At 43.3% G+C, this 27,436-nt stretch overlaps 1 protein-coding gene across 3 annotated transcripts in view; it reads right to left on the bottom strand.

The window, feature by feature from the left end:
* samd12 (sterile alpha motif domain containing 12) overlaps window positions 1–26,463 on the bottom strand; it is a 170,341-nt gene extending 143,878 nt beyond the window's left edge. Inside the window, exon 1 of one of the 3 annotated variants that reach the window (XM_028817550.2) lies at window positions 26,296–26,463. In XM_028817550.2, the coding sequence (XP_028673383.1) occupies window positions 26,296–26,308 (13 nt within the window). In that variant the 5' untranslated portion in view covers window positions 26,309–26,463. Of the gene's footprint in view, window positions 1–25,760; window positions 26,020–26,295 lie in introns of those variants that run through there. The other 2 variants (XM_051935999.1, XM_051936000.1) reach the window with 2 other exon arrangements.
* Between the last annotated feature and the right edge of the window lie 973 nt (window positions 26,464–27,436).

The following is a 27,436-nucleotide window of genomic DNA, read 5'->3' as shown; positions in this document are numbered from 1 at the left end:
ATTTTTTTTTTTTACAGAAATTGAAACTTTTTTACAAAGGTTCCATTAAATTCATTTAACAGCCAGGATGTTGCAAATGGCTATTACTGCTTGAAATGTCTGATTTATAATTTATTACTCCCATCCTGTATGACTGCGAAGCCCTTTTTCCACAGCCGTTGCTTGGCGTCCCTGTGCTGAACCCTCTCGGCTCATCCTTGATTGGCCCATCTAAATGCTTGACGTCCTGGTGCTCCTGTGCATCTGTTAACGGGTATTAAACAGATTGAATGGACTACACATCAGACGGATGCCAGTTCAATTCCGGCCACTGACTATGTGTCTTTAAGAAGTCACTTAAAAATATCTAAGGAAACAGCGGGAGCCACAACTGACTTTAGGAGGGCAGAGGGGTGTAGGGGTTAAGGTGCTGTTCCATGCATTAGGACGACGCAGGTTCAGCCCCAGCCACCGCCTAACTGCATGACCCTCAAGTCCCTCGACCTGCCAGGGCGTCTCTTAACATATGGAAACATCTGAGCCACAGACAAGTCAGCTTTCTTGTCAAGTGTAGTCATTCTTGTTTTAGTGCAACACAAACCAGAGGTCTGCTCGGACTCCAAACAGTGCGAGTTTCTCTGATTCTGTCATAAATAACCCCTCTGTGCTCGATCTCTGCACGCTTCGGATGCTCAGATCTGGGTCAAGCCTTTATTATTTTTTCATAATATTTCACCTAATGAGTCTAACATGAGGGAGAGCTTCAAATGCAGCCGGGCGGCGTTATGAAAGTAAAAAGCTTGAAATTACCATTCCATGTCATTTCACTACAATGAATATTTATAGTTGCTAAAATAAGAGCGTGACGGAGAGCTCACAGTCCTCCACTCAGAAACTGCTGCAATAAAAATAGCCGGCTGGCTGCTCCACTAAATCGATCCTGAAGGCTGTCGTTTTCAATCGCCATTACGCTTACAATGGACGTAGAGAGCAAATTTAGGAATCAAAGCACACAGCGCAGCCTCCTCCTCAAACCCACCTAAGCCAGTGCAGGGTCAGAGGGGTGAAGCTCAGCCCAGCAGCATCAAGTGCAAGGCAGGACACAACGCCTCTGTGGGGCACGTCAGCAAAAACCCTAACTTCACCTGACAACAAGGTTTAGGTGAAGGGGCTGGAGACAAATCAGGCAACGTCGGGAGAAATGAAACAGGGAGTCATGTTAAAAATATCACAGCTTGAGCCCCTTTACTCCCTGTAAGCCCCTCTAACTATCTGTAAATAAGACTGTTATATAGATAGACAGGAAAGGCACTATATATTTTATATTTATCTGTGTATTATATAGTGTCTTTCTTGCCTATATGCTGTATCTCTTTATTATACAGTGCCTTTCCCGTTTATCGAAGAATTTTACAATGGATTTCAATTATATAGTGCCTTTCCTGTCCATTTTATAGTGCCTTTTGTATTTCTAGATGTATTTTACTGCCCATTTCCTGTCTATTATACAGTGCTTTATTATCTATCAATTTATAGTACCTTTCCCATCTGTCGATATTTTTAAAGTGCCTTTCTTGTACATCAAACAATCTGATTCATAGTGCCTTTCCAGTCTCTTTTTTTATAGTGCATTTCCGATTTATCTATGATTGATATAGCACCTTTCCTGTCTATCTACCAATTTTGCAGTGCCTTTCCAGTCCACTAATTCTATGGTTCTTTTCCTGTTTATCTATACTTTTATAGTGCCTTTCTTGTATATCTAACAATCTGTCTATTTTATTTTCCAGTCTATTTCATAGTTCATATTTATCTATTATATTGTGCCTTTCCTGCCCGTCTATCAATGTTGCGGTGTCTTTCCAGTTTTTCTTCCTGTCTATTCATATTTTTATAGTGCCTTTCCAGTATATCTAAGAATGTGTCTCTTTTATAGTGCCTTGCAGTCTACCTGTTTTATAGCACATTTCCTATCTGTCCATTTAATTTATAGTGCCTTTCTTACCTTTTCTATCTATCTATTAAATGGTGTTTCCTGGCTGTCTTTCTGTCTCTCTTTTATCAAATGCCATTCCACTCTACCTATTATATAGTGCCTTTCTTTTCTATCTATTTTTTATAATGCCTTCCCAGCTGTCATTTTATGGCGCCTTTCCTGTACATCTCACAACTTATCTAATTTATACTGCTTCTATCTGTTTAATGATTTCTTGAAGAGTGCCCTTCCTGTATACCCAACATTCTGTTTATTTTATATTGCCTATCCTATTAACCCAGTTATTTTGTAGTGCCTTTCTCGTCTGTGAATCTATCCTATGTATCTATTTCCATACACAACAATCGGTTCTTTTGGGTTTCCAATTGGAGCCCAGGCAGGTCAAGTGACTCACTCAGGGTCACATAGTGTTGTCAGTAGCGGGATCTGAACACAAAATCTCAGGGTTTGAGGTGCAAAGCCTTCACCACTACACCACACTGCCTGCCTATTTCTAGTGCTTTACATCATATAGCACCTTTCCTGTCTGCCTATCTATTTAATGGCACCTTTTCCATTTCTCTCTCTATTTTATAGTACACCTTTCTTGTCTTTGGTCTCAATTTTATGGTGTCATTCCTGAAAAATCTACCTGTTATATAATTCTTAAATAAAAATATTTGCACATTCATAGAACATAAAAAGGAAAACAAACACAAAATGAATAATATATCAAAACCCTCAGGTCAGGTCAGAGTGGGAGGCCTGCACTGGTTCAGCACACATTGCCACACACACCACACGACGAAACAGCTTGGGATCCCAGTTGGCAACCTCCCCATGCAGACACGCGGTCCAGTCCTATCCATCTGCCGCAGCCAGGTGTTACATGGGCGTCCCCTTGGCCTGGTCCAGGCACTCGGGTGTTTGACAATGAGGATCCCCCTCGGATAATCGCACCACATGATCGTAGTGCCGTAACTGACGATCCCTCACAGAGCAGGTCATGTGCCTCATTCGGGACTCCGTGAGCAATACAATCTCAAACCAGAGGTACCCAAGGACCATCTGATGAGACACAGGAGTCCAGTCTTCATCTCAGGTCACTGGAGAGCAACCATGTCTCAAAAACAGGAAGCACCAGGACTCTAAAGACTTGGACCTTTGTCCTTTGGCAGAGACATTGGGAGCGCCACACACCCCTTTCCAGCAACCTCATGACCCTAAAGAAAAGAAAACTGTCCAGAGCCCAGGATGTGCACCTCCATATTGAAATTGGGAGGCACTAAACTGAATGGTGACACTTGTCTGTGTTTATGAAGCCCGTTTTAGTGTCTGCGCTGCTAGGAAAACAAGTGGCCAGTAGTCTGGAGAAGACAAACGCGCTGCGTATGACGCATCCCTGCTGTCACCTCCTGGTGCATTTGGAGCCTCTCACCATCCTCCCTCCATGACTTTTCTTTCGTGCTGTTATGTAAACGGATTCATTTTGGATATTTTTAGCACGTCCTTCCAGAATACGCACATTGCCAGGCCGATTCACGGGCACGATGGTGAGGGTCATACAATCCTCCTAACGCAGTGCCATCAGAAAGACCTGAACATTTCAAGGAGCATTTGAAGAAATGCACAACAAGATTGGTCACTCATTTTTTTTATTATAACGAAACTGAACCACAACCATTGGTACATTTTAGTCAAAAAAAAAAATAAGAATAACTGGATGAACTTCACCCCCATCTTCTGGACATTTTCATGTATTATAATGGGTCATGCACCAAAATAACATTTTAGCACTTAAAAGGTGTGTGCACAGTCCGGTGGAATCCTTACTTCATGTGTTTACTACCATGTCACCACTCTACAGTGCCACAATGTCACACAAATTGAATTTAAAGAGCATTTTTGACAAATAACAGGCCATTCAGCCCAACAAGAACTGGGCACGTGAAGTGACGGCTCTGCTGTCACATTCGGGTACATTTGCACCTGTGTCTGCACTGCTCGTCACTAATTTGCATACAATTCATAAAGAAAACTCCACAGAAATACAATAAATTGAAATAAAAATATTAAACGAAAGCAAAGGTTTTAAAATTACGATAAAGAAAACATGTTTCTGTATGTCTTATAAATGCTAATATCATACTAGAGCACCTTCTTGAATGCAGAATAAGGAAAGAATAAGAGGCCAACTAAACAATTAGATTGATGGGACCCATTGGTTCATGAAACTGGTTGGAATGAAAGCCTGTAGCCATTGTGGCATACCGGGACCGAACCTGGGAATTCCTGCTTTAGAGACGGAGCAAAAGAAGGCGCCGTCACTTTGAAAAACTTCCAAAAACGTGGAGGATTCCCCTGAGGAGTCAAGGCGAGGCCATCAGCACTAAACTCAGTGCCACCGTGCTGCTCGCCAGGATTTTACAGCCCCATTGATGCGACTTTTCTGAGCACTGACACCATTGACAGAGGAACAAAACAATGTCGGCTTTTATCTCTTGTATGATAAAATGAAAAAAAAGTCCCTTTTGTTTTTAAGCTTTTCACGAGGTCACGGAACAGAATCTTTGCGCTGCATTAAGAATTCAAATGTCCTTATGATGCGACATTTTATGAAAAGACGAGTCACCCCTTTCTAAATGAGGTTTTTCTTCTTTGTGTGTCGCCGCCTGCATTGTAAGAGGATGTTATTGAGGACAAACTCATTACGACCGACTTGTCACATTAAATGAGCACTTCTTGAGGGTGATAACGTTAGGGAAGGTAAAGACAGAAAAAATTCAAAAAGAAATGGAGGATTCTATACAATGTAACAAGTGCATCACCTATAGCCGACGGGTGTTATGTAAGAACAGGTTACAGGGCTATGATATGCTCCGAGGGGGACACAGGGCCAGAAGTGGTTCGGTCCCAAGGATTTCTCCAGAAGCGTCTCCAGGCTGGGTTATTGATTGTGGTTTAGGGGGCACAGGGACAGATGTGGCTCCAAGGATTGCTCCGGAAATATGCCCTGGTTGGGTTAATGAGTGTGGAGTTGGAAGCTGAACTGGGGTGAGCGCCTGATGGTAAGGGTGGGATTCACCATTCCATGTCATTATGATTCACGATTCTTGGTGCATCTCAATTTTTGACTGAAATCGTTTCTTATTTTAAGAACCAAACCTTTTACGTTTACGTTAATGGTGAATTCACTTACGTTTTTGCTTAATTTGAATTGAATGTAGATCGCGCATAGCTACATAAATAACGGAAGATTCCGTTTACATCCTATAAGTTGTTTTTTTTTTTTTTTTTATTGAATTTATTAAAAGCAAGTAACATTCCATACAAGCAAGTCAAACTTGACAAAACTAAATTTAAGTCAGTCCCTCCACCCATGAGAGAGAGAGAGAGTAAGGCCAACAGCCAGAGTAACACTTTAAGAGTGGAGACAAAGGAGGAGAGAATCCTCCCTCCCCACCCCCCCTCCAATATAAATACTTATTGTAAAATTTATTGATCAGATCCTGCCAGGTTTTTAAAAAGGTTTTGCACAGATCCTCTAAGTGAGAATTTGATTTTTTCCAATTTCAGATAATAAATAACATCAGTTACCCACTGACTAAACAGAGGGTTCTTCCAGCTGAGCAAGACAAGTGAACGTGCCAATAGTGAAGTAAAAGCAATCACTGTTGGTTTGTCCTTCTCCACTTCAAGCCCCTCTGAGCACCCACCATACACAGCTGTTAGTGGATTAGGAGAGATTGTGACACCGAGGCTGTCTGAGAGGCACTTAAAGATTCTGGTCCAGAATGATGTTAATCTGATGCAGGCCCAAAACATTTCGGCCTATTGAGGCTGGAGCTCGATTGCAATGTTCACAGGTTGGTATAAGCTAACATGTTAATGGAATGTTAACGTTAAGCCACAGTACATCTCTGGTGTGACAACAGAAAGATCTCAGATTAGCAAAGCAATACTCAAACTATTTCAATCATTAATTATGTTTATGTGTACATGTTAGAAATGAACACAGACAACCTAAACAATTCGAATCAGGGTCACAATGCAAGCTTTGTTTCAGGTGGCTATGGTTGTTACAGTCTTTGGCTTCTTAAACCAGGCATGATTCTTGGCAAAGTCCAACTGAGTGGCCTTCTCTGCTGTCAGGGGTATTGAGTAGCCCTTGGCGTCTGTTAGACTGTGTAGCCCTTTCAACGGTAGCCATTCAGGATATGAAAGCCCGACAGGAGTAGTCACTTCCAGCTTTTGCTCAGGTATTCTGTAGTGGAGCCCTTTCAGTGGAAACCATCTGAAGACATCGTTGACATGTAAGTGAATCCCGGCATGCACAAGACCCTCGTGAGCGGAGCAGCTTCTAGACCCTGGTAAGGTATCGAAGTTGAGGTAGCCGGCCTTGGCCAGTGCGTAGATATTCTTGCTTTGTATTGGAGCTTTATCTGTCCGGAGTGAATGCCAAATACGTCAGTTTTGCAGGACGTGTGTGTGAATGAAGGCTGAGGGTTTAGACATTTCCAGTATTAACTTGTCAATCAATGCAAAAACAAGTGCCTTTCCTGAGTAAGAAGACAGCTAGAATGAAACATGAGAAAGACAAAGGATATTCTGACCACTACGTAGGTATGTCAGTGGACAGGATAACAGATAGAAACTTTAAGAAATGTAATGTAGCCTTAACTATTTGAGAGCTAATTATTTTTTCCCATTTTGGCCCAAGGCTGAATATTTTTTCCAAACAACTCAGTTTTCTGAAAAGCTTTTTCTTAAAGCAATGGTTTCACACATGAAATATTTCTGAATGACAAATGTCACTGTGCTTTATGTTCCATGAGCCTCTACAAGATGTCAAGTCACATATCTATTACATAGCATAGTCCTGCAAGATATGGTAACGGTCCAAGCAGCCAATGGCGTGCATTGCCACATTACACTGCCTGAAGTATGTGCTACACTGATGGTGCTATTTCAGGCGTCTCTTGCTGCCTGCTGGTGCTGCTGCTGTCGCCGCCAGTTTGCAGTAAACGACAGTGACAGCAGCCACAGCATACAGCAATGGACGCAATGGGTACAGCATGAAATAGCACCATCAGTGTAACACATGCAGCTCGGTGGCCAACTGCTGACAGCCCAGTAGCTTCTCAGCTGCATATTCCTGCTGGCCGCTGGGCTGTCCCCTCACAGGTGACAAAACAATATGATGAAATCTGGTGGCAGTCCTCCCATCGCCATTGGTGCACCAGCTCCATGAATGTGTTCAGCACTATGATTGATCAGTTGGAGATGGACTGCCAATACTGATGCTCTGTGTAAGAAAGGACAGAGCTGGTTATACTTCCTTAGAAGGCTGGCGTCCTTCAACATCTGCAATAAGATGCTGCAGATGTTCTATCAGACGGTTGTGGCGAGTGCCCTCTTTTACGCGGTGGTGTGCTGGGGAGGCAGCATTAAGAAGAAAGACGCCTCACGCCTGGACAAACTGGTGAGGAAGGCAAGCTCTATTGTTGGCATGGAGCTGGACAGTTTGACATCTGTGGCAGAGCGACGGGTGCTGAGCAGACTCCTGTCAATCATGGAGAATCCACTGCATCCACTGAACAGGATCATCTCCAGACAGAGGAGCAGCTTCAGCGACAGACTGCTGTCACCGTCCTGCTCCACTGACAGACTGAGGAGATCGTTCCTCCACCACACTATGTGGCTCTTCAATTCCACCCAGGGGGGTAAATGTTAAAATTATTCAAAGTTATTGTCTGTTATACCTGCATTGTTATCAATCTTTAATTTAATATTGTTTTTTTGTATCAGTATGCTGCTGCTGGAGTATGTGAATTTCCCCTTGGGATTAATAAAGTATCTATCTATCTATCTACAGTATCTATGGATCAGCTAGGGACTGATCAAGCTGATATCAGCAGGTGCCTCACTTTTGTTTTCAATCTCCAGATCACCTGCATGAAAATCAGAGTCAGATAAGTCAGAGTCCAATTTAGAAATAACTAGCTGTCCCCCGTGGCTCTGCCCGCATAGTAGTAAAACAGGATAAACTTTTAAAAAATCAATTAAAAAAAATGTTAAAAAACAATAATAATTTAACTGAGAAGAATTTATATTGATAAGGTTTCATAACAGAGGGCTTCTTGATATACAATATTTTTGGTTTTGCTATCGGGGTGAGAATGGAGCTGTGATCTCTTTGCCACAAATGTGAAAAGTTCTCTAGGGAAGTCTGGCCAAGTGTAAGGTAGGTATGCTCCAATGTCAAATGCTGGCACTGTATCTGATCGCGTTCAGGTGTGACAGAAGAGCGTCCCCCGCGTGGGAGAAAAAAGCACATGGCCATGATATCTCTGGCAATGAGGAGCTACCCTCTAAAACACACCGAGCAGAGATCTCTCTAATCTCGAAAATGTCAAACTTTACTCCTTAACAATCTGTAGATGATGATGTCTACTGATCAAACAGGTATTGCTAGCTAAGTGGAGGCGAGGTGCGCTCCAACACGTGGAGAGAGGTAGCACGACTTCAACGGAGGCTGGTCACGTGAGTGAGGAGGAGGTTCCCCATCCGGCTCCCTACTCCGGAGGTCTGGCTTCCCCTCAGCCCGCAGCCTGCCTCTCGGATTCACACAAATAAATCGGTGCCGCAAGCGAACTCTGATACTTAGCACAATGAGAGAAGTCATAAAATCAACTGGAATGTTCAAGCAAATTATAGACAAACACCCAATCTAAATCCGTCAAGTAGTTCTCTTGTGAAAAGCAGACACACAGACAGACAGAGACGTTGGATTTTATATATATATGTATATATGTATATTATATATGAGAGAGAGAGAGAGAGATACATATGCAAATTGTCGTCCATGGAGGATTTTGCTTTGTGCATTCCCTTCACGCTCTCGTCAGATGCCGATGCCATTTTAGACGTCGTTTTGTCTTCACGTCTACACACGTGCAGGAATTTTAGGTCAAATCAATGAAACTAATCTCTCCTTCTAATAAAGAGAGTCCAATTATAACATAATGGCGAGTTTTGTCGAGGTTTACAGCCGATTCTAAAGGTGACATCCGCCCTGAAAGAGTTAAACAAAACATCACAGACAAGATTTTTGCTTTTCTTTCTTGTGTGTTTTCTCAACATTCACCTTTATTTTTTTTGTGTGAGTTGTTTGCTTTAAATGTCACTAAAACTTTTAAAAAGAACAACTATGGAGTTTTTTTACTAATTGCTGGAACTTCTCTGGTCCCTGTGTTTTGAACGACTGAACTATTTGGAGACCCTCGGCAAATGCAGCTACACGTTGTGAGGAACAGCTCGAACACAGACAGGAAGACATGATGATTTCACCACACACACGTTTATTTACAATATTTACAATAATCAAAGTGCACAATGCCCAGTGCCGCAGCACCAATCACCCCTTCAGTCCTGGCCTTCACGATGCCTTGTACTGTCTCAGGTTCTCCTCCACTCCTCTCCTTCGAGCTCCATCCACTTCCACCCAACTCTTGCTCCCAAATGGAGGGAGGTGGTCCCTTTTATTCACACCCGGATGGGCTCCAGGTGCTTCCCGACACTCCTCCGCTAACACTCCCCCGTGTGGTGGAAGTGCCGACTGTGCACCCGGATGGATCCGGGTGTCCCCGATCCTCTTCCCCCCAGCACTTCCGGGTGTGGCAGAAGTGCTGAGGTCCAGGGTTCCCAAGGCAGCGGGGCGCCCCCTGACAGTGACCACGGGCCCCTACAGGGTTGAGCTTCCCAGCTCTGTACCCGTGGCCCCCAACACAACCAGGGCGGTCGCCCCCTCGTGGTCTGGAGGAGGCACAAACCCTCCTCCGGTCCTCCTGGGCGTCCCGGCTGGGTACCACCTCCAGCCACGTGCCACAACGTACTGTGTGACCACTCATGTTGAGAGGGTATTAAAATTCTAACTGACATCAATGCCAGGTTTCAGACCTCAGTACCGATACAAAACCTGTTCTGAAGCAAAAAAAGAGAAAAACTCCACCCCCCCACGCCTCAATCCAACCTTACTTCAGTATCATAAGGGGCGAGGTGTGTAGGGCGACACACAAGGGAAGCTGAAGTCAGGTCAGGTCGAAGCGGTGGGTGTCCCATGAAGTTCCCATTAAGGAAGTTGGAAGGAAGTCCCAGTCGAGAAGCCTGTGCTTTTGTTTAATGAAGTCTACAAAATGGACTGTCAAAGGAAGAAGCAGGTTGGGTGGGGTATTGATAGGAAAGCTGATATTTACCTGTGGGATTGAAAATCTTGAAATTCTGGCATGGCACCATTTCCAAATGTGAGTTTTCTGGTACTTTCCTGTACTGGTACACCACCCATCCCTCATGACCACTTGAGCTTTTAAAACAAAGTCATTTTTTTTTATCATGCAAAACAATACGCTTAACTTAACTCGATTATTTTCGATAAACACCATACAATGTCACAGCCGGTAAGTTGCATCATGGGTCATCATATTGTCACAGCGCAGACTCTTGCGTCAGCCCTGAGTCACCAACAGCATGAGCTGCCACTCCATACCCGGATGAGTGCTGACTGCCAGGCAGATTCCAAGTGGACCTTAAAATCTGGCAAACACACAAAATTGCCACCTTTCATGGACTAAAATTCATCCAAATATAATCAATCTGGATCAGCGGCCATTTATTTTTAGAGGCCATCAGTTCTCTTGTAGCTTCTGCAGACGTAATTCAAGACCACTTAGCCCTAATGTGATACTCTCACCGGAATACTGAGAAATCATTTTCAAAGCAAAGAGTGAAAATTAATTTTAATTATCGCAAAGATAGCCTCTTTGGGATATGAGGCAGGCTTGGCCCACGCTGTGCAATCCCCCTTTGTGTTCACTGATCCATTCATTTCTGTCAGCCTACCATTTCACTGCACTGCCCATTGCTAGCATCGGGCACAGGGACAGAACCAGCCCAATCTCCCCCACCCCCCTAGTACTGCGTGGTGCCGGACCACTCCCTGGGCCTGTCTGGTTCTGCTCTTTCTCTCTCCTTGAATTCTGAAAGTATTGAGACTCCTTCACATTCTGCACACTTCATTGCATTGTAGATTTAATTTCAAATGGAGACATTTGCCATATTTGCCCATCAATGTGCACTCAACAACCCATCGTGATAAAGTGACAACTTGTTCTCAGAAGGGTTTGTAAATTAATTAAAAATCCAAAACTGAACTCTTCGATTCCTAGACCATTCATTTAGTGCTTTGTAGAAGCCCCTTTGGCCATCTTCTAGATAAGTCTCTATAAGCTTTGCACAGCTGGATTTGGGCAGTTCATGTTATTCTTCCGGGCAGATCTACTCAAGCTCCTCTAGACTGGATGAGGAGCACCTGTAAACTGCCATCTTCACGTCTCTACACACATGTGCTCTGGGGTTTAAGTGTGAGTCACTCAAGGACAGTCCGAGACTCGTCACAAAGCCACTCCAGTGTTGTCCTGGCTGTATGCTTTTGGTCACAGAAACTGTCACCCCAGTCTGAGGTGGCCTGCACACTGCACACTGGAGCAGGTTTGCTTCAAGGACCTCTCTGTGCTTGGCTACATTCATCCTTCCCTCCTCAATTCTGTCCATCTCTCTGCCAACTACAACCCTATGGCATGATGCTGCCACCACCATGATGCATCGTAGGGATGGAGCTGAGCAGGTGATGAGCAGTGCCCGGTCTTCACCAGACAAAGTGCTTTGGAGTTCTGCCCAAACGGTTGAATTTTTTCCTCATCAGGCCAGGGATCCTTCTTCCTCATGTGCTCAGAGTTCTTTTAAAAGTCCTGTAAAAAGCCAAATTTCCCTTTGGGGACAAATAAAGTTCTATGTAATCCTGCCAACTATGCTAAAAATTCTACCTAAATGTCATCATGTACCTTTTGCCCAAGAGTATCAATGTCTGATTGACAGAGTGCCGCTGAGATGGTCATCCTCCTGCCAGGTTCTCCAACTTAGCTGAGGACTTCAGAAGCTTTGTTAAGAGTGACGATTGTGTTCTTGGTCACCTCTCAGACCATCTTGCCAGGTTACTTAGTTCAGATGGATTGCCAACTCTAGGAAGAGTCCAAACTTCTACCACCTCACAATTTTTGAGGATATTTTGTTCCTGGGAACACTCAGAGCTTTAGAAATGCTTTGATCCTGTTGCCCCAATCTACACCTCCCCACAATTTGATCATGAAGGTCTGCAGTGAGTTCCTTGGACTTAATGGTTTGGTTTATCTCCTGACATGAGTGTGAATTGTGGATCCTTCTAAACACAGGTATATGTGTGCCTGTCTAAAGAACGCCCAATCAATTCAGTGTGCCACAGGTGGACTCTAATCAAGTTCTAGAAACATCTCAAAGAGAATTAAAGCAAACAGGCAGCACCTGAGCCCAATGTCGAGGGCCACAGCAAAGGGTCTGAAGACTTCTGGGAATGAGAGATTTCAGTGTGTGATTTTAAAAAACATTATAAAATCATGTGTTCACTTTGAGTCACTGAGTGGTGACTGATGGGCAAAAATGGCTTTAAAATTAAATGTAACACACAATTCTGAATGCACTGTACATTATATCTCTCATATATGGGAGGAGCCGGGGGGGGGGGTTTAGTTAATGCTGTAACTCCGGTATGAGGGGCTAATTACGTATACTAATAATAATAATAACTCTTTGCATTTATATAGCGCTTTCTCACTACTCAAAGCGCTCAGCAATTGCAGGTTAAGGGCCTTCCTTGCTCAAGGGCCCAACAGAGCAGAGTCCCTTTTGGCATTTATGGGATTTGAACTGGCAACCTTTCTGATTGTCAGTGCAGATCCCTAGTCTCAGAGCCACCAGATGCCTCTTCTAATGCCTAATACTTCTTCTCCCTTCCTACAGGAACAAGACAAACCTAGTCCACTTCCTCTTTCGGCTCCAGACCACGCCCCCTAATGACCTCACTTCCGCCTTTTCCCTCCAGACAACCCACCTCTTCCTTCCCCAGAGCTACAAAAGCCCACCACCTCTGCTCTGCATTCAGTCCTGTTTTGTGACTCAGTCTTTTTTGATTACTCGGCTGAGTAGTACGAGTCCTGTTTCCTTGCAGCGATCCCATAATATACGGGGTGGATCCCTAGACCTTTGTCATTGTTTTTGCCTCCTCTGCAATACATATATGGGTGTGTGATTGTCCATGATCTTGTTCATCTGTACAGTGTGGACTTTTCTCAAACAGACACCAAAGCAGTTTCACTGAGATTCACCCGATTCTCATTTTCATATCCCTGGAATCCTCTTTTTTTTAATATATAAATTTAATCTGGGATGCAGAAAACTCCAAAAGAGCTAAAGGGTCTCCTGGAGCCACTATAGACAAGTGGTCAGCCACAGCTCCGGTGGTGGGGTACTACACACGTGCATATGGCTGTGGTCCAGTGCCTTTTTTTTCCTGTTCACAAAGCAATGTGGGTTGGGTGGTCTTTATCTGATGTTTAATTTGTATACTACTAGCCCACGCAGAAGTGAAAAAGGACAGTGGGGAGGGCCCTGCCCGACTCCCCACTTCTGACGTCACACTTCCCCGTCCGCTCGGCCTGCAGCCTCTGTCTCAGATTAGCGCGAGTATATCGCTTCTCCAAGTAAAACTACTTAACGCAATGAGAGAAGTCGCAAAATCAACCGGAATGTTCAAGCAAATAGTAGAAAAAAAACCCAATCTAAATCTGTTAAGTAGTTCTCTCGTTTGCTAGCTAAGCGGAGGTTAGGTTACACCCCAAGGCTGGCGCGTGAGTGAGGAGGGCCCTGCCCCCCTCGGCCCACTGCGTGTTTCTCGGATTCACGTAAATAAATCGGTACAACAATCAAACTATGATACATAGCGCAATGAGAAAAGTCGCAAAATCAACTGGAATGTTCAAGCAAATTATTGAAAAAAACAGATCTAAATCCGTTAAGTAGTTCTCTCATGAAAAGTGACAGACATACAGACAGACAGACATATGTTGATTAAAGAGGAAGATTATGTATTTTTTTTTATTTTATTGCTCTTTTTCCTTCTTGTAATAAAAATTTGATCCCAAAAAGACAATAAGTCTTCAAAACAGACAGATATTCCTCTGTCGTGTGACAGCTGCTTTATATTTGCGATGTGTGTTTTGTTCTCTAATTATCCTCACTTGTGTGTGACTTGAACAACCGCAAAATAAGAAGCTGGACACACTGAAGTGAATGGACAAATGTCCCTAAGGGGTATCACAAATTCTTGACTGCCAGAGTTGAAGGGTCCACTCCTGTCAGAATGTTATACTCAGGAACTGAATGCACACACACACACACACAAATAAATAAATCGCTTTTTATCCACATTTCTGGTGTTTTTCTTCAGTGTTTATGTTAAAATAGCAAAATCAGCCAAGATTTCATGGAGAACTGATAAGAACACTTAAATGAGCAGATGGTCCCGATTTGCAGTGCGGTTATTCCATATGGGGAGTCAGGACTTGCTGCATACTGATAAAACAAACAAACAAATAAAACTCAGAAAGAAAAACTGACTGGGAATGACAGCATACGAAAAAAAATATGGGGAAGTGGATAAATGTCCATATTGAAGATTTTCTAGAGACAGCACATCCCGACACAACACTCAAACAGCTTCCAATGGTTTTGTCAGAGGAGATTTTTAAAAACATCACTGAACATTGGACAGCATTTTGCTCTACCCATAGCCCCTCCCACTGCATCTACATTTGGCTCCACCCTTACCTTTCTTTTGAATGCATTTCACCCTGCCCGTAGCCCCTCCTTCTGCACATGCATTTTGCTCCACCCTTAGCCCCTCAATTTGCATTTTTGTCTTTTAATCAAGATGAAGACTTAGTGAACTGCAGCAATGTATAATCACAAAAATCCTAAGGTGAACAAAACAGTACCCAGTCAGCGCTGGCGAGAGGGGTACAACTGGAGAGGGGTGAGTGAGCCACACCCACATTCCCACAGTCACCGCCTCCTCGACCACACGCTGCGTACAGATGAAGTTAAAGGTACAGTATTTATGAGCTCAGTACAGTCTTCATGGCTAAGCTTTTATGAATTATAAGAAGAGTAGAGTTTTACACTTTCAGGCTCATGTCGAAAAATGCAGAACTTCGGTTAATCAGGACGCGGATAACTGGGGTTCTGCTCTACTTGGTTTTAAATTAAGTCCATTAAGTGGGGACTCTGGGCTTCAACAAGAGTGCATCCGGTTTTGTGATTTCACGGACAGAAGACCTAGGGTGATGGAGGATAATTAAATATCCAGTATGGGAACCCAAAGGTGTTGACCTTGTGATCGTCAATGTTTCTGAGAATCGGGACCTCCAGAGCGGAGGTCAGTGCAACTACCCCCAGCTCTGGGATGGGGCAGCTGGATGTCAAGACCCCTCCTGGACTCAGAAATCATCCCCTGGCTGCAAGACGAGATGGGGCGGAGTCTCCTGCATGAAGTAGTAGGATGGGGCGGGGACTGATGTGGGTGGAGTCAGCTGTCTCCTTAAGAATATTCTGGTCCAGTGAACAATTCATGGGCTCCTTCAATGATGGCCGATGGTCCAGCACTAAAATGTTTCACTGTAGCTCTAATGGTCTTACATAGTGGGCTCTGTGTCATCCACAGAATTCTACTTTTGACATTATTTCACTCATGTTACTGTTAGACAACAGAGGTTTCCTCCTTGTTCATCTCCTATGAGTCTTTTCTTGTCATAGAAGAAGAAGAAGGAGAACAAGAGACAACATTCATGTAGACCTTTCTCACTAGTCCAAGTGCTTCACATAGACAGTCAGGGGCCACATCAACCACAACCAATGTGCAGCATCCACCTGGATGAGGTGACAGCAACCATTTTTGCTCCAGTATGCTCACCTCACATTAGCTATTAGGTGGTGGAGTGGTGAGAAAGAGATAGCCAATTACAGACAGGGGATGACTAGGCGGCCAGAATGACAAGGCCATAGTGGGCAGATTAGCCTGGACAGCAGGATACACCCTACTCTTTACGAAGGACACAAAGGAGGATGCAATACATGTGTTCTGCAGGTTGTGAGCTGTAGGAGGAGGACAGGCATCCCAGCTGGAAGGGGGACAGTTTCATACCCAGCCAGGAGGTCAGAACAGAAGATGAGGGGGGTTGGCTGGCTGGATGACGAAATACCTTTGTGCCCAGCTGGACTTGTATGTTGCTTGGACCAGCAGAAGCTGGGAGCATTTCCATCCCCTGTACAGTAAGTGGCAATGGTCCTTGTGTGGCAGTCCACTTGGGAGACCCGCAGAAGAGCTTAGAAGTTGGAATCTGGAAGTGTAATCCTGTTGGGGTCTGTGGGTGTGGGTAGAGGGCGCTGTCTTGGGGGGGGCCATCTCTACTTTCTATGTGGCCTGGAAGTGTTTCCTGGAAGACACAGTGTGGCACCTGAACATTCCTGGGTCCAGCTTGAAGAGAAGCCTATCACCTCACATCAGGCAATCAGAGTTGGGAGGCAGTGGGTGACACTCAGAGGGGCAGAAGGAGAGAAGAGACAGAGACCCTTGTCTGAACGAAGGCTGACTGGTCTTTTATTGCACATTTGATGACCCATTTATAATAAATGACTTTCTTATTAACCCAGACTGTGTGGAGTTCTATTGTGTCTGAGGTTTGGGGCTCAGGGGCACCCCGTGTGGTCACAGAGCATACATCTGAATTATTCAACACGAGTAACGTGAGATGTATTTTATGGACTTTTTGATAACGTTTGAGGATATCCAATGCTGGTCACTAGTGGCTCCTATTACATCTGTAAATTTGTTATGTTTCATTGTTACAAAGTACATGGGTTGCGTAATGTATAAAATATATGATTTTTTGGGTGGAGTGACTCAATCTGGTTAACTTTATCCAATCTTAAATTTTGTCTAAAGCTCTGAAGCCACTCATCATGACAAATACAGAAAACCTGAGTATCATGACAACAGTGCATCTGCCCATCCTCACCGACTGACCTCAGCTTACTTATCTGGCTGCTTTTCTCCTTTCACTTTCTAGCCAGATCAAATTCCACAGCAGACAAGAAATGCTAACTCAGTTAATGGACATCAAGAAGGAAGCACAAACGGAAAAGCAGTTCAAGTGTCGCTTAACATGTAAGCCATATTAACTACAAAAAAAACAGCAAAAAAATGGATATCCTTTTAGTCTTCAGTGGGATGCGTCAGCCTTCCCTTTCATGCCTCTGCGTCTATCCGTTTGTCACAATGTGAATTTGATAACCAAAAGATGAAACCCTCACTCCCGATGAAAATGGTGCCGATATGAGACATTAAAAAAGGCTGCAAGCCCACTGATTGAGCCCACTAGACTTTTCTATATGTTGATATCTTATACAGCAATCCCAGTCCTGGCGCCCTCCTGCAAGTTACCATGTGGTTGACAGACACAGACATCTCTCTATATAGCACAGGTGTTGAACTCCGGTCCTCGAGGGAAGCAGTGGCTGCATGTTTTTATTCTAACCATCTTCTTCATTAGTAAGCCGTTTTTACTGCTAATTAACTTCTTTTGCTTTAGTTTTAATTAACTTGACTCAGGCCCCTTAATTGTCTCTTTTTCTTTAATTGGTAGCCAAACAATGATGAGACATCAAACAAGCCACCATATGACAGAAAAAACAGAAAAATCAACAGATTTGGAAATGTCTGCTGTGGCAGAATGAGAGCAACAACAAGCCATTGAATTATATAACGGGCTTAATTAACAGCAAGAATCAGCTTCTCATTAAGAGACTGGTTGGAGTGAAATTGGTTGGAGTTTGAAATCCCAGTTTAGCTGGTCATCTGTTGGCTCGTTTCACGTCTCATTTCTGTTTGGCTGCCATTTAATGAAGAAACAAATCAATTCAGGAGGACTGAATCCTTAAAAACAGGGCTATTGAAATGAAGGGAAAAGGAGTTAATTAGCAGTGAAAACTACTCACTGATTAGGAAAAGGGTTAGAATGAAAACCTGTAGCCACTGCGGCCGTCCAGGCCCGGAGTTCGACACCCCTGCGAGGGTCCCACAGTGGAACAAAAACCCAGCCATAAGGTCAAAGGAATTGCCTACGGAGTGTAGGGGTGGCACTGTGGCGTGGCTCAGACCTGGGGAAGGCTACAGCATTGAAGGTCCCCAAGAGCACAGTGGGCCTTCTTAATTCATAACTAGAAGATGTCAGAAACAATCACAACTCTTCCTAGAGCAGTCATGTGAGAAGTGCACTGGTACGAGGGGTGACCAAGAACCCAGTGGTCACTTTGACTGAACTCCAGAGAACCTGTGTGGAAATGGGAGAAACTTCCAGAAGAACAATCACCACTGCAACTCTCCACAGATTTGGGTTTTATGACAAGAGTGGCCAGACAGGAGCCTCTTCTCAGTAAATGGATGTATGGAAGGGGTTTGCAAAAAGAGTAAATCTAAAGGACTCTCAGACTGTGAGAAACAAGATTCTCTGGTCTGATGAAACCAAGACAAGCGTCATGTCTGGAGGAAAGCAGGCGCCGCTCATCACCTACACAATATCACACGTTCAGTGGTGGCAACATCAGGTACTGGGCGACCAGACAGGTTTGAGCAGACTCTCTGTGCTTTGCTTTGTTCAGCTCTCCCTCAAGAGTGCTCTGGACCGCAGACTGGCCTGAAGGTTCACAGAGCAAAGACAACACAGAAGTGGCTTAGGGACAACTGTGACAAAGTCCTTGAGTGGCCCAAGAGGAGCCGAGACTTGAACTAAATCAAACGTCTTGGGACAGATCTGACAATAACTGTTCACCGATGGTCTCCCTCCAAGGATCTGCAGAGAAGAATGACGGAAAATCCCCAAATCCGATTGTGTGATGCTCGTCACATATGAGCCAAGAAGACTTCAGGGATTCAATGACTGGCAAAAGTACCGAGGAAAAGGTCTGAATTCTTGTGCAAATGGGACAAAAAAATTAAAAAAAAACTGTAATAGTATTGTATTGTATTGTAATGATGACAACTGACGACAAACAGAGCAGACATGGCGGCAAAAGCCACTGAATGCTAAAAGGCCCCACTAGTGAGCTCATTAGCACATAACAGCTTAAATAACCAGAGCTCTCAGAAAAAAGCGAAATGAAAAGCAGGATGATGAAAATCTTAGAAGACCATCAAGACTATGAAAATAAACACTATAAACACACAGCGTCATTCTAATAAATATTTAGATAACCTGGATTGAAATTTTCTACATTGAGCAACACACAGAAACAGGAAAACAGCAGCTTGATTAATTAAGGAAGGAGCAAAATGAAAAGCAGAAGTCATTTGGAACGAAAACCTGCAGGCCACAGGAAGGAACCTGAAAACCCCTGACATGCAGCAAAGGCTCCTGAGGGGAGGAGATGCCACTGGGATTTGACCTCAAGTCTTCAGCAGGTATCTCCGTTTTTTGGTATCAATGATTGGGACGTCTGGCTCTGGTCACAATGACTCAAGCACAAAATCACTCGCTCAGGACAAAACTGGGGCCAGTTAGCCATGTTGGCGGATATCACAAGCCTGCTGATTTTAGAAAAGTCACCCCAGTGGATTTGTTCAACAGAGTGCTGTGCTTCACAGCGTCGAAATGGCAAAGGCCTGGGGTTCTCAAACTCAATCCTGGGGACCCCCTGTGGCTGCACGTTTGTATCTCATCTAGCCTCACAATCAGTGTGTCATTTTAATTAATAAAGTTATTGTTTGGCCGCCCTGTTTTTGTCTTTTCTTATTCAGAAAAGGGCAACAGTGGACGTGTGATTTATACATTTATAGAACAACTACAAATATCTGCATTTTTGCTATAGCTTTAACACTTAACTCTCTTTTGTTATTTCCCTATTCAATTGTTCATTTCTGTGTGGTTTCCACCCTTAATAGTAACCTAATAATGAGAACAACAAGCAGAGCAGACACCCAGACAAACAACAACTGCAACTACATCAGCATCAACCCCACTTTAATAAAAGGATCGGCGTCTGTCCGGTTGATGCATCTCTGTCATATCAAAAGATGACGCATCGCAAACATTTTTAGTAATAAACTACACTGCATTTGTCATTCCAACAGATGGTGCACCATAAACATTAGCACTGTTGTTATGAATCCCATACCAAACGGTATAGAACAGAAACATATGGATTACATTTGCCATTCCAACAAATGGCACAACACAAATAGTAACACTCCTTTTACGGATCCCATATCAAATGGCACATACCAGAGATAAATGCATTGTATAGTGCACTGCAAATATTGACAGCGCAGTCTACATTGATTACTTCGATTTCAATTTGTCTTAGACAGGTAGCACAGCTATTTATATACATATTTATATACAGATACAATTTGAGAGAGAGAGAGAGATTCTGTAAAAAGCCAAAATTCCCCCAAGAGACAAATAGAGTTCTATCTATCTGTCGAAAAGTGTGTATTTCAACCATTAGCACTGCCTTTATGAATCCCATACCAAATAACCTAAGAGACATATGGACTGCATTTGTCATTCCAACAGATGGGTGCATCACAAATATTAACACAGCTTTTGCAAATCCCATACAACAGAGGCATATGCATTGCATTTGTAATTCCAACAAATGGTACATCATAAATGTTAACACTGCTTTTATGAAACCTGTACCAAATGGCATATAACAGACGTGTGCATTGCATGGTTTGCTGCAAATATTAACGCCGAGGTCCACGTTGATTACTTAGATTTCAACCTGTCTTAGACGTGTGACACATGTAGTTAGTAAATAATGAGTTAAACAAGCAGAACACTGGGAAAAGCAGAATGAAAATCATGATTATGATACAAATCTCACAAATCAAGTGTAAAAAAACTAAACATACATAAATTAAAAAAAATTATTCCTATGTAACATTCATAAATTGTTTGGTCTAAATAAAAAATTAGTTTTTAAAATATCTACATTGAACTCAAAATCACAGAAACTGGCCAATGTGATCCTTCTTAATTAGGCTAGAAGTCCAATTAAAAACAGAAGTTGGGTGGAACAAAAACCTGCAGCTGCAAGGGGGTCCTCAGGACTGACATCAGGAACCACTGGCGTGGGCCTCTTAAAAGAACAACAAGAGTCGCAAATCACCTCAATAAACACTTCCAGAAATGCCCACCCACTGTTTGTGGAGGGGGGTTTACCTTCAACACCCAGATAGATATAAGGGCAAACGCAGGTTCTTTATAAGACAAAAGAATCATTTCACAGAAAGCTCAGTTACAATCAGGGCTCTGGAGTCGCTACACAAAACCTGGGACTCCGACTCGTCGATTTCTCGTAGCACTGACTCTGACTTCACTGTCTGTAATTAGACTCGTGTCTTTACTACGTCCATCGAAAACACTCAACATACGAGACACAAGACACTTCATCACTGCCGTTGTGAAACTTCAGGCTACTTTTTATCACTCTAACCTGGTAAAGTTTGGTGGGCTGCAGTGGCTACAGGTTTTCATTCTAACCATCTCCTTAATTAGTGAGCCGTTTTTGCTGTTGATTAACTTGTTTTGTCTTCTTTTTAATTGACGTGACTCGGACCACTGAGTTCTGCGGTGGGTTGGCATCCTGCCCAGGATTGTTTCCTGCCTTGTGCCCTGTGTTGGCTGGGATTGGCTCCAGCAGACCCCCGTGACCCTGTGTTCGGATTCAGCGGGTTGGAAAATGGATGGATGGACCCCTGAGTTGTTTCTGTTTCCTTAATGAGACACAAAACAAGCCACCATATGAGCAGCTAACCTGAAAATAAAGAAAGGTGAAGGTCTCGGTCATGTTGGTCTACTCAGGTCACCAAAACATCTTGACGGTGGTCTTAGGGAAAAAAAAAAAACAGAAAATCAACAGTCTGCTGTGGCAGAACGAGAGCAGCAACAAGTCCTGATATTCAATAACGGCTTTAATTAACAGCAAGAATCGCCTTCTCATTAAGAAACTGTTTGGAGTGAAATTGGCTGGAGTTTGACGTTCCAGTTTAGCCGGTCATCTGTTGTCTCGTTTCACGTCTCATTTCTGTTTAATGAAGGAACAAATCAATTCAGTGGAGTGAATCCTTAAACAGGGCTACTAAAATGAAGAGAAAAGGAGTTAATTAGCAGTGAAAACTGATTAGGAAAAGGGTTAGAATGAAAACCGGCAGCCACCACGGTCCACCAGGACCTGAGTTGGACAACCCTGGTTTAAAGGCTGTGACTTTTCTATATTATTTATTAAATACTACTTACTGTCAGAAAGTCCTTTGTTAGATTGAATTGCGACCAGAATATAGAAACACTCGTAGAACTTTTCTTACATATTTCCGGGTGAAAGTTCAGGCTTTGCACGTCTTTCATTCCTTTGTTTACTTGCTGCACATTGTGAGAATAGTTTGTCCTTTAACCCTATTACTTGAGCCATTAATGCTGTGCATCCTTGTGGAAAAGTAAGTTTATCATAGATAATTTGATATAAAGAGGTTCAAATGTTTGTTAAACTTACACAGAGTATTTAAAATGTGTACTTGTACGTAACGTAACTTAGTGTATATATTTCATTTTGTTTACAGACCACAGCAACAGGAATTAAAGTACTTTCAGAGTTCAGATTGTGTTTGAAATTAATCCTTACCTCGATATTGGAAAGGGGAGTTTACAAACATCTAATCGTGTCTACAGTCGTTTGGACTTTATCTCACCCGTATTTCTTACACCAGCTTTCATTTTTAACTTACAAAACTTAAAAAGATTCTATATTTTTACTAAAAGGCTAGAAGATAAAAAGTTTAATTGAATTGGTATATGTGAATATGGATATTTTAATACATTATTTTACAATTTACATTTTGTTGGAGTATGATGAGCATACAGAGAAAGTATTGCATGGGGTCCAAATTTCAGTTGTGAGCTTTCAACGCATTTACACTCTTGGACCTTTTTCAGTCTGATGACCGTGTGTCTGTCTGTCCCAAACAGAACAAAACGTGGCCCAGGTACTAGCACTGTAAAACACTACAAGCCTGTGGAGTTTGACATAAAAACCCCAGTGCAGTAGATCATAAAGCACAAGTACTAAATATGTGGAAAAGTTTTGCATGGGGTCAAAGTTAAACTTTGAGTTTAAACCGGTTTTGCGGAGTTCAACATGGCCTGTCACTTCTATTCAACCTTTTTTCTCCAGCTACATATTTACAGTACAGGTTAAGTCGTTGGGATGCAGTAAGAATTTCTGTGGATTTACACAGTAGGACAAAGAGGGCATTGCCTATTTGGTTAGGCTTTTAGTGGCACACAAGGCCTGTTAAGACAGCAGATTTAATGGGGACACAGGAAGCCACCTGCATTCCAGAGTGAATGGCCGAACAGTGGCTTTATCAACGCTTTGGTCAACTCTGTACTTTTTCTGTTAGCAAATCAGAGTTGGGCTGACACCTCCGCAGAGCCTCCTGCAGGCAAAAAGGACCCAAAATGGACATTCATTTTAGACTTCAAGCCAGAAATTAACTCTGGCAAGATATGATGGACAAAACAAGGTGCCCACAGGCCAGCACTGGTTCCCTAACTGGTAGGGACCTTGATCCAACCACCAAAGGTTACACTTTCCTTCAAAATGAGCATCTCCTCTGTCTCTATAGAGGGAGCAGAAATCTGACAATCCGTCCTCGTTGGGATGAGAAACCACCCACACTCTGCGCAGCTTAAAGCTCACAAATGTTCTTTGGTCTGGATGCTCCTCTCCATGAGGTCTTGGAGCTGGAGACCCTGAACTACCTCAACGATCCACTCTGTCAAACCAGGCTCCATACTGAGCCCTGCCTGAGAAGATAGAGGAGCAGCCATTACTTCAAGAAGGGAAACTACACCCTTGTGTCAGAAAGAGTTAACGCTCTTCTCTATGAAGTTGCAAAGACCCTAAAAGCAAGCTGAGGAAGGCAGCACCATGCCAAACGCCGAGAGGGCACTCCAACAGAAGAAGAGTCCTCCACTTGAACCCGGAGAAACAACAATTACTTCCACACAGCATCGGACATCCTCCTTAAAAACCAGCCATTGTAAAACTGTTCACCTGTGCCAAGATAAATTAGAACTCTAAATTGTCATTAGACAGCCGGACTTTTCCGTGTTAGATGTTTGTCTGTCTCATCTGTCTTGTGTCCCATCTTCTATCGCCTAAAGTCCACTTGGGGATAAATAAAGTTTAGTCTATCTAGCTCTGTCAATCATTATATAGTACCTTTTACATATAAACTTACTTTTTAATCTTATTTATGTAATCTATCTATTTTTCAGTCTATCATATAGTTCCCACTATTTATCAGTCTTATAGAATTCATCTATATATCCATGTATTATACAGTACCTTTCATAAATACTTTTATTATTTATCAATTTATTAATACAATATATCTAAGTCAATACAAATTCAGTTATACTATTTCTATAATTCTTGCATTTATCAATAAATTGCACTATTCCGTTTCTTAAAACGAGTGGGCTTCAGTTACCTTGATACAAATCTCACGGCTGGAAACCCCTCCTATACAGAAAGGTCAGGAGGCCTAAACCAATTGCTTAGATAAACAAACTGAATTCTTGGCTGACAGGACTGGGACCCGGCGTGGTCTTCTACTGTTGTAGCCCATCCACCTCAATGTTCAATGTGTTGTCCACTCTGAGAGGCTTTTCTGCTCATCACAGTTGTGATCATCTGAGTTACCGCAGCCTTTCCTTCAGCTCAGCCCAGTCTGGCCATTCTCCCCTTGCCTTCTGTCATCAACAAGGTATCTCCGTCCACAGAACTGGCACTCACTGGATTGTTTTGTGTGTGTTTTGTTTTTAGCATCATGCTGAGTAAACTTTAAAGACAGTTGTGTGTGAAAATCTGAGGAGATCAGCAGTTACAAAAATACTCAAACCAGCCTGAATGGCACCAATAATCATGCCACTGAGATCACATTTGATCCCCATTCTGGTGTTTGATGTGAACATGAACTGATGACCCTGACCTGGATCCATAGGATTTTATTATTTGTGCTTCTGCCACATGATTGTGGCACTGCATGCCATTGTAATCGTACAAATGTGGATGACACAAATAACTTAAAACCTTCAATCTTGGATAAGCAGGTGTTACCTATTACATCTCCACAGCGACAACAACCAGACTCGGGATCCAAACCCAGGATGGCACTAACCACTGAGCCACCATGCTGCCCTGATGAAAAATCAAAACATATTCAAGTCCCAACATTTCATAAATTGTAATTTTTTTTTTGTTTTTATTTTTAGATAAATTTCTTTAACAGCTCTCTGGAAGAAAAAAAAAAGTGCACATGTTCAGTTTGAAATACTCAAATTAAAGAATGTAATCTTTTAGCCATGAATTGCAACTTAGAGACATTACAAAGCAGTAGTCCGGGTAAACACACTTCTACATTTCAACAATAAAGAAGCATTCGGTTAATGGCGCAGTATTTAGAAGTTTGAAGTTCCACTCTTTGTTAGGGGAACTTGCCATTTCTCATGCGCAACCCATCACATTCATTTCTTGATTACTTTTTCCTCAATCAGATCGGTAGACCTTAACGGATAATGCTTACTCGACACATTACGCAACTTTGGCAAACAAACATTGCCCTGGCAGCGGGACTACTGCGCTTTTCCGGCCATTAAAACGAAGCTTCTCTAAATTGTTATAAATTTTTGATATGCTTGTTGGCTTCAAATCACACTTTTAATGACTTTGTACTTGAAGGGAAGGTGAAGCCTACCTCGGGATTGATTCTGAATCCAGAGAAACTCCCTGAATTTAAGGTTGTGCCCCAGCATCCCTCGGAAGGTTGTCTTCTTCTTTTTCACGGATTTGTCACAATACTTCAAACGGGATGGTCTACGCCAGGCCGGGGGGCCGCAAAAAGTAAAGCCGTCACCCCCAATCGATCACTCACTCATTGGTGTTCGCGTACACTTCCTTGTATTCAAGGGGACGCCTCAGCCATTGCCAACAACACGAACGCCCAGCAGGTACACCAATAAAGTGAACAGTACGAGTGTGACAGCAGCCTGACTGCGTTTCATCAATCGCAAACCGTTAGCCTCCGCGAAATCTTAAGCGTGCTGCGCATTCCACCGATTAATATTTTACAGTATGCCCTCATTCATTTCAGTAAGCATCGCACAATTTCATACATCAGCGAGTATCTGTGACACACAGACTGGAAAACCCTGACCAATCATCGGCTACTTGTTCCAGGTGGTTTTTTTTCTTCCCCCAGCAACGTACGATCCCGTAGAGATAGGACCTACCTTCAACAGCCATTCTATCACTGCGTCTTTATTTCGTTCATTATTCGCAACCGCCAAACTGAACTTCCACACGTTACGCTGAAAGCTTTTTCCTTCGGGGCATCTGTAGCCTGTCAACTCAACCTGCACCACACAGGCGGAGACTTCGGGTGCCGCGCTGCTTTCTGGGAAATGTATTGCACGCGCAAACCCCGTCCACGCGCGATGCAGATGGGTGGGGGTCAATCCGCAGATGCGCTGTCTGAATTTCGGAAAAAGTGTAAAACAAAACAAAAAACTCTAGGCGCTCGAAAACGAAACCCTTTGTGGATTTATAAATAGTTCATAACTACAATCCCCAGAGTGCACTGCGCAGCGCTATGAAATCAGCGCTGGGCTCTCGATTCAATTCATGTGCGTATAATCCAGCTGCGGCGGGACTGTGTCCATTTTGCAGAACGATATATAAGTGAGATCATTGGTGCTTTAAGCCGAAATTCAGCGTATGAGGCGATAAACAGATTGAAAAAAAAACCTTCCAAATAGTAGCATTGCAGTATAGCTGTCACAATTCGTGGAATCGGGCTGCTTAGCATTTTTCTTCTATCGATTTTCTATACCCATCCATCCATTAACTGTCTACTCTGATTTGTCGGTTAAGAGTGACTTAAATCCCGTGCCCCTCCCAACGAGACGGAGTGCCAGGCCAGCCCATCACATGCTTACCAATGCCAGTGCTGGTCGATGGGATGGAGGGGGTGGTTCCCCCTTAGGGTCCCGAGCGCGCGCCCCTCTAGTTACATAAACGGCTCCCGTCGGTGACCACTGCGCGCTTTTAGTATTATTGGACTACGAGGACTGGGAGATGGGGGTTGGGGGGGAATGATTCCCTCTGTGTATGGAGCACGTGCCCCATTTACTAAAACGGTGACCCTAGGTGTCCATAGCGTGGCCCTGGAGGGAACGGGGGTGAGGGGTTCCGTAGGTCTCGCCCATTAAATTTCAGAATTTGCGCCCCCTGCGTTGCCTTATGGATTGACCGGCTCCGACTAACGTACTTGTCCATCTACAGGAATGGAAACTGGAACCTATCCCAGCAGCACGGGGTTCAAAGCAGGAGCCTGTTCCAAATAGGGCACAAGGCCAGCCAATCATGTGCATC

Source organism: Erpetoichthys calabaricus, chromosome 13 (genome assembly GCF_900747795.2).
Source record: "Erpetoichthys calabaricus chromosome 13, fErpCal1.3, whole genome shotgun sequence".
Classification (NCBI taxonomy): domain Eukaryota; kingdom Metazoa; phylum Chordata; class Cladistia; order Polypteriformes; family Polypteridae; genus Erpetoichthys; species Erpetoichthys calabaricus.
Note: the sequence above shows the minus strand (reverse complement) of the source record. Positions and strands in the feature narration are given on the sequence as shown.